At 52.2% G+C, this 12943-nt stretch overlaps 1 protein-coding gene across 6 annotated transcripts in view; it reads left to right on the plus strand.

The window, feature by feature from the left end:
• The window catches only part of GALNT13 (polypeptide N-acetylgalactosaminyltransferase 13), a 360457-nt gene that overhangs the window by 123100 nt on the left and 224414 nt on the right, over positions 1 to 12943 (plus strand). For all 6 annotated transcript variants that reach the window (XM_048869442.2, XM_075117832.1, XM_048869440.2 and 3 more), the window contains one exon: positions 12012 to 12180. In XM_048869442.2, coding sequence (XP_048725399.1) covers positions 12012 to 12180 — 169 coding nt within the window. The remainder of the gene's footprint in view (positions 1 to 12011; positions 12181 to 12943) is intronic.

The raw sequence follows: 12943 nt of genomic DNA on the forward strand, positions 1-12943 counted from the left end.
GAGTAATAGAAGGCAGATATATTAGCCCCAGGTTAAGTAGGTTCCTTTTCCCTGGGTAAGGTAACAGGGAAGGTTTTTTTTTTTTTTTTTTTTTTTTTTTTTTTTTTTTTGAAACAGAAAAGAAATTTATTTGTAACAGTTACAGAGAATACAAAAGGATAAAAAAAAACTTAGCAACAAAACAACGCAATCAGAAGGTATAACACAACAGCTTTCAGGAGGGAGAGGTGTTCAGGTTAGCCCAGGCCCAGAGCGGGGGGGCTTCCTCGACACTCGTGGTCTTCCACCCTCCTGAGTTACCTGGTGGCCTAGAGCGGGGGGGCTTCCTCGACACTCGTGGTCTTCCACCCTCTCGAGTTACCTAGTGCCACGCCCAGGGTCACCGACCCTCCCTCTCCTGAGAGTGCCCGACAAGATGGGCACGGCTGCGGGGTGGGTGGTTGGGAGGGAGGGGGGTACACCCATGTATTATAGGACCCCTCTTAGAAGACAGTAATGATGGTATTCACAGCAACTAACGGCTGTGGCTGGCGGCTCTCGCTCTTTCCCTCAATCAGAGGGTCAGACGGAGGGAACCGGACGGGGTCACCGAGCAGAGAACCCCGGACAGCGCCCACCGCTCCTCAAAGGTGTCAAGGGAGTCGGTGGACGCTGCCCAGAGGAACTCCGCCCGGATACGTGAATGTACTGAGAGTCGGAAAACGGCCTCACAATCGCAGGACGCCTCATGAGCCAACCTCCGCTCTCTGGTCTTATAAATGGCTGTTTTAGCCAAAGCTAGGAGGAGGTTAACCAGGAGATCCCGCGACTTGGTGGGGCCACGGATGGGGAGTGTATAGATAAAGAGGTGGGGGGAAAAATGAAGCCAAAAGCACAAAAGAATATTTGTGAGGAGCCGAAAAAGAGGCTGCAATCTGGCACACTCTAAATAGACGTGCGCCAGGGTTTCCCTCACGTTGCAAAAAGGGCAAGTCTCCGGAAGGGAGGTAAAACGTGTCAAAAACACGCCCGTGCTCACAGCCCCGTGAAGGAGCCGCCAACTGATGTCCCCGACGGGCCTCGGGACCAAGGTGGAGTACAGGCTGGCCCACCGAGGTTGCTCACCCTCCAGAGGTGGTAAGAGATCTCGCCACTTTGTATCGGGGCGGGACACCAGGGTGCGGGCATGAAGGGTATGAAGCGTGAGTATATATAAATATTGCCGTGATGCAACTTGAAAACCGACCGGTTGCAGTTCATGCAGCCGGCTTGCAGTGAAAGGATGAGGGGTGTGTTGGGATCGGCAGGGTAGGGGCCCGATGGAAAGGTCCGGCGGGCCTGGGGTAAGGGATGGGCGGGGTGCGCCCTCGCGCAAGGCTCGGCTAACATAAGCCCGAGCGGCGGGGGTCAGAGCGGCCTCCACCTCCTGAAGCACGCGCCGGGGGGTGCGAAGGCTGGAGAGCCCCATGCGTCGAGCGAGCGTCAGGGGATCCAGCCAGTCCCCCCGGTCGTAGTCCAGGAGGTCCCCGACCCTCGTAACTCCCGCCAGGACCAACCTCTGGCGCACCGTGCGGGACTCCGCCGCCTGCACACAAAGTTGAGGGTTGTGTAGCAGGGGCTCCGTGAGGAGATCTGCCCCCACGATGGCCGCCACGGACCTGGTCGTTGAAAACAGTTTCCAGGCCCGGAGGAGGTCCTGGTAGAAATCCGGCAGCCCGGAGAGGTCTCGCGGAAAACCTCTCGGACAAAGATAAAAGAGCTGTCGGTCATATCGGAGCCCATGGAAGCGGCGTAAAAAGGCATGCGCCAATATGCTCCACGTCGAACTACCTGCACTATAAAGGAGCCTCTGCAGGGCCTGGAGGCGGAAAACGCGGACCTGAGTGTATAGACACTGCAGGCCCTGCCCTCCTTCCTTCAGGGGCAAGTGGAGAACTCCAACAGGGGCCCAGTGCAATCCTGACCAAAAGAACTCCAGAATCAATCTCCGGAGGTGGGACAGGAAACCCGGGGCCGGGGCTAGGGTGTTGAGCCGGTACCAGAGCGTGGACAGGACTAGTTGGTTAAGCACCAGTGCTCTCCCCCGAAGGGAGAGACATCGGAGTAGCCTCGTCCATTTCCTGATCCGCTCAATCACGCCGCCTTCCAAATTTTGCCAGTTCTCCGGCGGAGAAGGGTGCGTGGCAGAAAGGTAAACGCCGAGATAGAGCAGAGGGCCGGCACTCCACCGGATGGTCTGAAGCGCGGGTGGGAGGGAGCTTACCTGCCGCCAGCCCCCCACCGCCAAGCCAGAGCTCTTGACCCAGTTGACTCGGGCGGAGGAGGCTGCCGAAAAGATGGTTTGGCATGCCTCCACTCGCGCCAAGTCGCCCGGGTCCTGGACCACGAGGAGGACGTCATCGGCGTACGCCGACAGGACCAGCCGCAGCTCTGGCTCCCGCAGCACCAACCCCGTCAACCTCCTGCGGAGGAGACAGAGGAAGGGCTCGATCGCCAGAGCGTACAGCTGGCCTGAGAGGGGGCACCCCTGCCGCACCCCTCGCCCAAAGCTGACCGGTTCGGTCAGGGTCCAGTTGAGCCTAACCAGACACTCCGCGGAGGCGTACAGCACCTGGAGAAAACTCACAAACTGAGGTCCGAATCCAAACGCTCGCAGGGTGCTCAGGAGGTACCCATGATCTACCCTATCGAACGCCTTCTCCTGATCGAGAGACAGGAGGGCGAACGACAGACCGTCTCTCCGCCCGAGTTCCAAAAGGTCTCAGACTAAAAAGAGGTTGTCAAAAATGCTGCGACCCGGGACAGTATAGGTCTGGTCTGGGTGAATCACGTCCGCCATCACGGACCCTAGCCGCAGCGAGATTGCTTTCGCTACGATTTTGTAATCCGTGCTGAGGAGTGAGAGGGGACGCCAGTTTCGTAAGTCGCGGAGGTCCCCCTTCTTCGGCAGCAAGGCGAGCACCGCTCGTCTGCACGAGAGAGGGAGGACCCTGCCCTGCAAGGACTCAGCCCAGACAGTAACTAGGTCTGGGCCAAGGATGTCCCAGAACGCGCGGTAAAACTCCACGGTCAGCCCGTCCATGCCCGGAGATTTATTGGTGGGCATGCGACGGAGGGCTTCCGAGAACTCGGCCAGGGTGAGAGGCAGCTCTAGTCGGTCTCGGTCGCCCACGTTGACCGTGGGGAGTTCCTCCCAGAGCACCCCGCAAGCGCCAGGATCGGTCGGATCCGGGGAGAAAAGGTTTGCGTAGAAGTCACGGGCCCTCCCACACATCTCCTCCGGATCCGTGAGGGGGGTGCCGTCTTCCGCTAGAAGGCAGGTGACGTGTTTTTTGGCCCCCCTCGTTTTCTCCAGGGCGTAGAAGAAGCGGGAGCCGCGATCCATCTCCCGAAGGAGGCGGATGCGGGACCGGACAAAGGCACCTCGGGCCCGGTGGTCCTCGAGGGCTCGAAGTTCCTCCCGCTTCTCCCGGCACGCTCCGCAGAGGGACGGGTCCCCGGGGCTGGCGGCCAGGCGCCTCTCCAGCTCTAAGACCTCCCGTTCCAACTGCTCTATCGCCGCATTTCTCCGTCGGCTGGTGCCCCGAGTGTAGTTGCGGCAGAAGAGCTTGGCGCGTACCTTCCCTAAATCCCACCAGCGCCGCACCGAAGGAAAGGCACGCCACTGCTCCCGCCAGGCCAGCCAAAACTCCCGGAAGGACATCACAAAGCTCTCGTCCTCCAACAGGCTGTTGTTAAAATGCCAGTAAGCCGGCCCCGGTCCCTCTGCACGGAGGGAGACCGTGACGGCAACTAAATGATGGTCGGAAAAAGGGGCCGGCCGAATGGTGGAGGAGTGGGCCTGTGAGAGATGGAGACGGGATAGGTAAATACGGTCTAACCGAGAGCGGTGTGACCGACGGGCCTCCACCCGAACAAAGGTAAAGGTGGAAGTATCATCTGGGTGATGGTCACGCCAGACGTCCACTAGGGAGTGATAGTCGACTATGTCTCAGAGAATGGTCGCGGCGGCCGGGCTCGGCTCGGCCCCCGAGCGGTCCCGTTCCTCGAGGGTGGTGTTAAAGTCCCCTCCCAGGATCAGGCACTCGTGTGAATCTAGGGTGTCGAGAAATTCGGACACCTGCTGGTAGAATTGTGGCCGCTGTGAACTCACTTGCGGGGCATAGATATTAGCAAGATTGACCACGAGCCCCTCCAGACGAACTCGGAGGTGCAACAAGTGGCCCGGCACGGCCTCAGTGACTCCTAGCACCTCGGGCCGCAGGGTGGGGGAGAACAGGGTCGCCACTCCAGCTTGCCAAGCCGTGCAGTGGCTGAAGTATACCCCGTCCCCCCACTCCAGCCGCCACCTGTCCTCGGCGGTTGGGTCCGTGTGGGTCTCCTGCAGGAAAACCACAGAGTACCCCCCCTCCCGAAGGTAGGAGAGCACCTGGGACCTGCGGAGAGCCATCCTACAGCCCCTGGTGTTCAGGGTTACAATAGTGAGAGGTGTCATGCGGAGGGCTGGGGGAATGGGGAGTTCTCATTGGTGGGGGTACTCAAGGCCCCCGGCGGGTCGCGTAGCAACCCGTGTCCCATCCCGTGAGTAAGTAAATCTTTCCGGAAGCTGCGGGCCCGCTCGTAGGCCGCGGCACCGCCCTTCCCTTGCCGTCTACCCTCCCTCATAAGGGCTCTCGCGGCCCGGAGGAGTCGATCAAAGTCCCCCCATTGCTGGAGAGCCAGCTGTGCCCTATCGCGGGCACCACGGCATTGTTTTAAGAACTCCCGTAGTGCGTGCTGCAGCTCATGGGGGGGTAGGGTTACAATTCCCAGAGCAGTCCCTGGTGGGGCTTTTGATACAGCCTCGTGGTCCGCTAAGGCGGGTAGGCAGGGTGCGGACCGCCGACGGGGTGTCTGACAGGCTGGGGTTATTAACTCCATCTCATGCCTTGGGGTGGACGGGGATGGCAGGGGGAAAGGTGCAACTCCTGGGGAGTCGCAACTAGAAAACGTAAAGACTGCTCCCTGGGGGGAATCTGCAAAAGGCGGAAAAGAAATAACCCCAGGGGCGGCGGTAGCCTTGCAGGAGGAGGGAAACGGAACCGGAATAGGGGTGGGGGCAGGGGCAGAGGTAAGGCCCTGGGCTTCAGGAGGCGAGCAACAAAAAGAAGGTGCCTCCCGAGCAGGGTCGGGGGTTAAGGGGCAAGGGAGGGGGCTCCGAGGAATGCTAGGTACTGGCTCCGGGGTGGTCGTGGCAGCCATGGCCTCAGGTGGTAAACCACTTTCCGTGGGGTGCTCACCCGGAAAGGCGGTCAGGGGGAGAGAACATGGGGAGAGGGGGCCTGGGGTGAGATTGCCCAAATCGAGGCCGGCCGGCAGGAAATCATCCCCTCCCTGGGTGACCGGGGTCAAATCAAGGGCTTCAATCTCTGCGTACACAGAGGAGAGGCCAACTCCCACCACCCCAGGGGCCTCTCCGCTAGGGCCCGCCTCGACGGTCACGTCGGGGTTCGTTGGGAGTTCAGGTGGTATCCGGTTAGAAGGGGCTTCCCCCGGGGCTTCGGAGGGGAGGGTCCCCCGCGGAGGGGGGATTCCACCCTCCAATGCTGGTCTATCTTCACCTCCCGACACCAGCGAATGGATCTCACTCGTGGCCGAGGCGGGAGGCTCAAGGTCGGTACCTCCCTTCCTGGTCTTCCGGGGGGCTTCCGCGTCAGATGAATGCAGCGGAGCTCGAGCCCTCCGCTTGCCTCGCTTCCCCTGGACTACAGTCCAGCCCTCCATGGCGTCGTCCGGGGGTTGAGTAGCAGGGGACGGAGCGGGGCGCGGAGGCAGAGGTTCAGGGGTTTGGGGGGGTAGCGGTAAGGCAGCATTAGGGGCGGGGGGTTCTCCGTGGGGCGAGCCCTCTCCTGCACCCGGCAAAAGCTTTGCCACACCCCCCTCCATGGACTCTGCCGAGGTGGTTACGGCAAGAGTGGGACTCCCGTGGTCGCCCGGGCGTTGTTGGAGGGGCGCCTCTTGGGCCCGGACGGGGGCAGCGGTGGATCGGGTGGGAGGGGGGGTGGTGTCGGGTGCCGGGTGGCCGGGGGTGTCGGCAACAACAGGGCCGATATCCCGCCGGGTCTCGGGGGTCTCAGGTGCCCCTCTCCCCCGGGCCAAAGGGCAGTCCCTGCGGACATGCCCTGCCGAGCGGCAGAGATAGCACCGGGCCTCTCCGGTGGAATAAAAGACCCTATAGCGGGCTCCCTGGTAGGGAACTTGGAAGGACCCCTCGAGCGCCTCTCCGTCACGCACCCCCGCCGGCAGTGAAATCTGCACTTGCCGGCGGAACGAAAGGACGTGACGGAGGGCGGGGTCCCTACAGCCTAACGGGAGAGGGCTAATAACAGAGACAAGCTTCCCCAGGGCGGAAAGAGCAGGTAACAGGGCAACATTAGGCAAAAAGGGAGGAACGGAGGTGAGGACGAAGCGAACGCCCAAATCTTCTAGCGGTTCTAGGGGGAGAAACACCCCCCCCACCACTAGGCCCTTCTCCACCGCCTCCTGGGCGGCAGTCTCCGAGGCCAGAAAAAAAACGACCTTCCCATACATCTTGGAGGCCGCCACAATGGCCATGGGTCCTACCACTTTCGCCAACGCCTGCACGTATGCCTCCACGTGGGGCGAGGCGGGCACTAGGAGGCAACGGACACCGTGCTTCCTGGTCAGGGCGGGAAAAGGGCCCCGATTGCTAGTGATGGCAGCGGAGGCAGTGGGTGGGCGAGATGAGGAGGCGGCAGGTGAGGGGGGGCCTGTCGCCACCCGGGCATACGTCCTGGGGGCCGGGGGAGGGATAATCGCAGAGCTGGTGGAGGGAACAGCTGGGAGGGGTGCCGCGATCGATGACGAGGCCACTGTGGTGGGGGCGGCCTCTGCCACGGAGGGTCCAGCGGCATTAGCGGGGCCCTTCCCTTTTGGCCCGCTTCGATTTTTCCGTCTAACCGGGGGGGGGTTCCTAGAATCTAATGGGGCAGAAACCAGAGCAGCAGTAGTAAGCGCCCCGGTGCCTCCTACTGCCGATGCCCCAGCGGGGGCGGTGGCAGGGGTTCTAACAATGGAGGCGGTGGGGAAATCTTGAGGGGTGGGCAGGAGGGTAGATAAGGAAGGGGCAACCAATTTCGGTGGAGGGGCCTTGCGTCCCTCCTTCTCTGCCATTGTAAGCAGGGAGTGACAGGGAAACACTGGGAGGGGGAGGGGGGGCAAAAATCGGGGTCCGGCAGTAGGGGTAGGCTATGGGGTAAACAGTCCGGGGGGGGGGGTGGAGGGAGGACAACCCACCACAAGTGTCCAAAGAGTCTCGCTTGGTCGGTTATTATGCCGGTCCAAAAGGCAAAGTCCAAAGCAAACAGCTGGATCCGAAGGCAGATGGCAGATTGCCAGCAGGGACGAAGCAGCGGGGGCCGTGATAGTCGTAGTAGTGGTGGGGGGGTTGGGGGCACCGATGGATCTGGGGGTAGCTCCCTGCTACACCCCTGTGCCGCCGCAGACGCAGCTGAAATGCAGTCAACTCCCCCCCCGGAGGGTAGAAATTCAAAAGAAATCCCTCAGTCTTACGGCCTCTCTCCACGATGATTCATAGCTGCCCGGGAGAAATTCTCCGGCCTCTGGCGTCTGCTACAGCTGTTGGCTCTGTCCCAAGGCTCTCGGAAAAAGTCCAGGCAAAAAACAAAACAGCTGGGTCTGGGGGGGTCCACTCCCCTCTCCGGACAACAGGTCGGCAGTCCTCCCCCCCTCCTCCGGGGGTTTCAAATTAGCAAAGAGCAAAGTCCAAAAGCAGGCATCGGAGGGGGGGGTGCTGGCGACCGGCCAGCACACTGACGCAGCTCAAAAAAACGGGAAAAAACGAAACCAAAAAAACAAAGCGTCCGGCCCAAACGCGGGGGGGGAAACTAAGCAAAAGGAAAAGTGTGAAAAATCCGGGCCGGGGGGCTTTAGGAAAGAAAGGAAAGCAGATAGCTCAGGAGCGAGTGAAGAACGATTCCGTCTCCTTAACAGGGAAGGTTCCAGAACAATCAGGAACCTTCTGGAGACAATTAAGACAGGCTGATTAGGACACCTGCAGCCAATCAAGAAGCTGCTAGAATCAATTAAGGCAGGCTAATCAGGGCAGCTGGGTTTAAAAAGGAGCTCACTTCAGTTTGTGGTGCGCATGTGAGGAGCAGGGAGCAAGAAGCACTAGGAGCTGAGAGTGAGAACGTGGACTGTTGGAGGACCGAGGAGTACAAGCATTATCAGACACCAGGAGGAAGGTCCTATGGTGAGGATAAAGAAGGTGTTGGGAGGAGGCCATGGGGAAGTAGCCCAGGGAGTTGTAGCTGTCACATAGCTGTTCCAGAAGGCACTCTAGACAGCTGCATTCCACAGGGCCCTGGGCTGGAACCCAGAGTAGAGGGCGGGCCCGGGTTCCCCCCAAACCTCCCAACTCCTCGTCAGACACAGGACTGTGTCAGACACAGGATCTGGACTGTGGGTTCACGAAAACGGCCAAACTGAGGGCTGCCGTGAAGCTCCAAGGTGAGCAAATCTGCCAATAAGTGCAAGACCCACCAAGGTAGAGAAGGAACTTTGTCACAGCTGATATTGATCAAAATGGGCATAATAGATGGATTCTTTTAAATGAGTTGTACTATATTCTTTGTTCAGTTAAGGTGTAAACTAGAACTGGGGAGACAAGATTTCTGTGGTGTGGTCATACGCTATGTTACACTATCTGTAGTCCATAATATATATAAAAAAGTCAAATGTCTAAGCTCATTTCTATTAAATTCACCTAATAAGGACTAATGTCTAATTTGTTTAGTGAACCCATAGTTCTCCAATCTTCTCTGAAGTCCTTCATCTCCTGTGGAACAATGATGGTTTGGAATTCTTTTACAGGTGTTCGTTTTCTTTGTTGCAAGAATAAGCAATTTTAATGAATAATTGGCTACAGAGGCTCTGATAAGTAACAGCCCCCCTCGGGGCATTTATGCTCTGTATTTTTTTTTTTTCAAAACCAAGCCAGTTCGTTCCCATGCTAAGGAACTGAAAACACAAACAGAGAAATAAAAGGTTCCCAGCTCTGAAAAGTAAGCCACTGTAGTCTCAGAAAAATATTGGGAGTTCCATGTGGAGATTGGAATACTGCAGATACTGCCCAGCCTGCTGAGGAGGAAGTCATGATTCATGAACTTAAATGGCAAGCTAAGCATGAAGATAGTTTGGTTGTATGTACGGGCACACAATATTTCTAAAGACCCCAATTAAATTCTATGAGACTTTTTTCCATATGGGGCACAGTCCTATGCAAAATGGGAATGGGTAAACATCCTATAGTAAGGATATTGTTACTAAATTGTATGGACTTGTAAATTATTTCTGTAGTGCCTATAAAAAGATTTAAACTCCCTTAACCATTCCTGCAACTGTGGGCTCTACCCCCATAACATGTGACATATACTGAATGTATGTTATAACAAGCATTTATCTACACTAGTTTGTGATGACTTGCATAACTCATTTGTGGCTTTGCCAGTCATGGGTAATGCAACCATCCCAAACTCATTCTGATGATATTTTTATAGCAGATCACACTCTCATGTATTCCATTTCTCTCTTGGTAGACTTCTCTCTGTATCAGGGAATGAGGTAAGGTGGAGGGATTTTTGAAGATTTTGTTTTTATTGATTTGTGTCAGATTTTAAATGGCATGATATAAATGCTGTTTTTTATGCTCATTTACCTACATGTAGTTGTTAGCAGACACTGCTGTGTTGATGCTTCCTAGTTCCATTTTTATTACCTTCATATTTTTTTTTCAAGCCAAGTATGGATGGAATTGAACAGGAAACTGAGGACCAATATTGTATGATACATTTCTGCAATTTAATGTAGAAAACTGGGTTGTTGCGTGTGTTAGATTTTTTTCAGGATCAGAAGCTAATTGGTTAGTACAATTCTCCTTCAAAAAGCTTTATTGAGTTCACTATGGTTGATTGGTTTTGTAACGGTTTGTAGGACTGTTCTGTCACACAATTAATACAGTTAAGAAAGAGTACTTTTTTCTATTATTATGGTTTAAATATTTCACATGGGAGTGGGGTTCTCACAGATAATTTTCAGGTTAATGCTGTCAGTGGACAAGCTAATAGATCAAGCTGCCCAATTTGGATTCAATAAGTGGGACATCCTTTAGGATATCCCATTAAGCAGTCTATTTCATAGGAATGCTATGGAGACATGCCTGGGGTGAAATCCTGATCCCATGAGAGTCTCTTGGGAGTCGTGCTATTGACTTCACTAGGGCTAGGATTTCACCCAGGCGAGTAAGACCTGGCTCCTGCTCCTGCCAGAGGTGACATCAGTGCTTCAGAGGAGAGTTCCTCTTCCCTTGCTTTTGGTACAGTTTCCTGAGATCCAGCTTTTTTGGGGTTGTTGATCAAAGTGGCTTCTTGTTTGTTTTTCCCTCCATCCCCCAGCAAGCTGGACAACTGTACTCCCTGTGCACCCCACCTCCGCTTAAAGGTGAGGTCAATCTTAGGTTTAGGAAACCTGAATAAAGGTATGGCTTGGTTTCAGACTTTAAACAGTAACTGAAGCTTCTGTTAAAAATATTTTGTTGTTTCTTTTATTCTAGGAAATGGGTTCTGCGGTTGTGTGACAATGTCTGGGCAAATTATGTCACACTAATATCCCTCGGTATTTTCTGATTAACTTTTAAGAACTTCCTTCACCAAATCTTCAAAACAAACTAAATGGCCCACCTTGATTATCACTACAAAAGGTTTTCTCCCCCACCCCCGCCCTCCTGCTGGTAATAGCTCATCTTAAGTGATCAGTCTCCTTACAGTGTGTATGATAACACCCATTTTTTCATGTTCTGTGTGTATATAAATCTCCTCACTGTATTTTCCACTGAATGCATCCGATGAAGTGAGCTGTAGCTCACGAAAGCTTATGCTCAAATAAATTGCTTAGTCTCTAAGGTGCCACTAGGACTCCTTTTCTTTTAATCCAATCCTGCAGTCAAATGCCTATGCAGGTTTGATTGTAGGATCAGGGCCACAGTGGCAATGTTTTCATTTGATTATTCACGTCGTCGTCATCAGATAAATCTTGACACTGAAGAACTAGCAATTTTATTATGCTGATTGTTTTTAAAAGAATGCTCTTGTTTTATGGATTGATTTAACATGCAAATAATTAGTAATATAAAAACTTAGTTTTCTTGAAGATTTATTTTTTATTTAAATACACATTGAAGGTACATAGTGAAATTGATTGTACTTATTACATTGTTTTTCAGGAGAATGTTCCTTGCCACTCTTTTGTCTTGTACAATATGATGATGTAATTATATCTCAAGTTCAATATACTTTTTATTTTGATACTGAGAAACTTAGAAAACTAATAAGACACAGGTTAAAATGTGCTGTATGTACAAATACCTCTCATCAAGTATATAAAAGATATATAAAATATATATTCTAAGACTGTACCAATATTGTAGCATAATTCACATTGGGATAATGTTTGTTTACAATCTTCTCGCTCTGGGATTAGTTTCTTTAGGGCTAGAATATTTAGTAGCATGTGCGTAGCAGTCAAGGGTGAATTTTAAAAGGTTAGGAGTTTGGATTCAATTTTCATAAGCATCAGATAATTTGGATGCTTATATAAATCTCATGGACATCTCTTGTGTCTGCAAAATTTCACTGGGAATATGATACTGTGACACAATCATATGTATAGATATAATGAGAATAACAATTCATTGCTGTTATATGTGGTCACTGCAGAAACTAGAAGTGGGTGGAAAAATGTATTTGAAAATTCTAAACTTTTTCTTAAAAAAAAAAAAAAGTTTAGAATTTAAGTTCAGGTCCAGATATGGGTGAAATCTCAGGCTGGAGTGCAGACATTTTATTTTTCTCTAAATTACCCCATGTTGATAGATGACATAAGTCTCCTATTAGTGCAGAATGAAATCAACACACAAATATTAAAAGTGGGTATTTTGTTATCTTGTGTTACAGCTGTTATTTCAAGAAACCAAGAAGGACCTGGAGAGATGGGAAAGGCTGTGCTCATTCCCAAAGATGAACAGGAGAAAATGAAAGAGCTGTTTAAAATCAACCAGTTTAACCTTATGGCCAGTGACTTGATTGCATTTAACAGAAGTTTGCCAGATGTAAGATTAGAAGGGTGAGTTTGCAATGCGCTGTGTACTTTTCAACACATATGGCTCAAAAATCATACTATGGGCCACATTTTACCAGTAGATATTTGCCCGGAATTCCTAATTGATTTCAGGGCATGATAGGGCTCAATATTAGATTGTTTAATACTTGATTATTTTCAGTGGTTGGTTGAAGAAGCTGTTTGAAAACATAATGATTTATCTTCTATATTCCCTTTACTTACAAAATTTTTGTCAATGGCAGTAGGGGTGTGTGTGTGTGTGTGTAGGGGGTGTACTGAGGAGAATTAGACCTCAATCACATTTTCTAAAGCTGCCTTTTATTTGTATTTTTTTTAAATTGCTATCAGCGGACAACTGTGGCATGCACTGAGCAATTTATACAGCACTCAGTTACCAGCTATAGTACCTGAGGGGAAAAACAGTATCTCTAATAATTCTGCTTGAAACATATTTGGGTAAAGATTTAACATATGTATGCATAATCAGAACCTTACTTTAAAAAAAAAAAAAAAAGGTAGTAAGAACTATTTCCAAAGGCTAGAAAGATGTCCTGAGAAGTCCGTGACAACACTTGTTCTCCAATACCATCTCTGGAGTCTTCTACAAACTTTTATGTATTAAAAAATGTTAGTGTTCCACACAGTGTAGTTTATGAAGCACTGTACAATGTCAGGTTGCATCAATCACTTCATATCATGGCATATGACATAGTTATCTAGTGTGTGTGTCACATCACTGGGATCATAGTTACTTTTTTTCCCAAGG

The sequence above is a fragment of the Caretta caretta genome, chromosome 11 (genome assembly GCF_965140235.1).
Source record: "Caretta caretta isolate rCarCar2 chromosome 11, rCarCar1.hap1, whole genome shotgun sequence".
Classification (NCBI taxonomy): Eukaryota; Metazoa; Chordata; order Testudines; family Cheloniidae; genus Caretta; species Caretta caretta.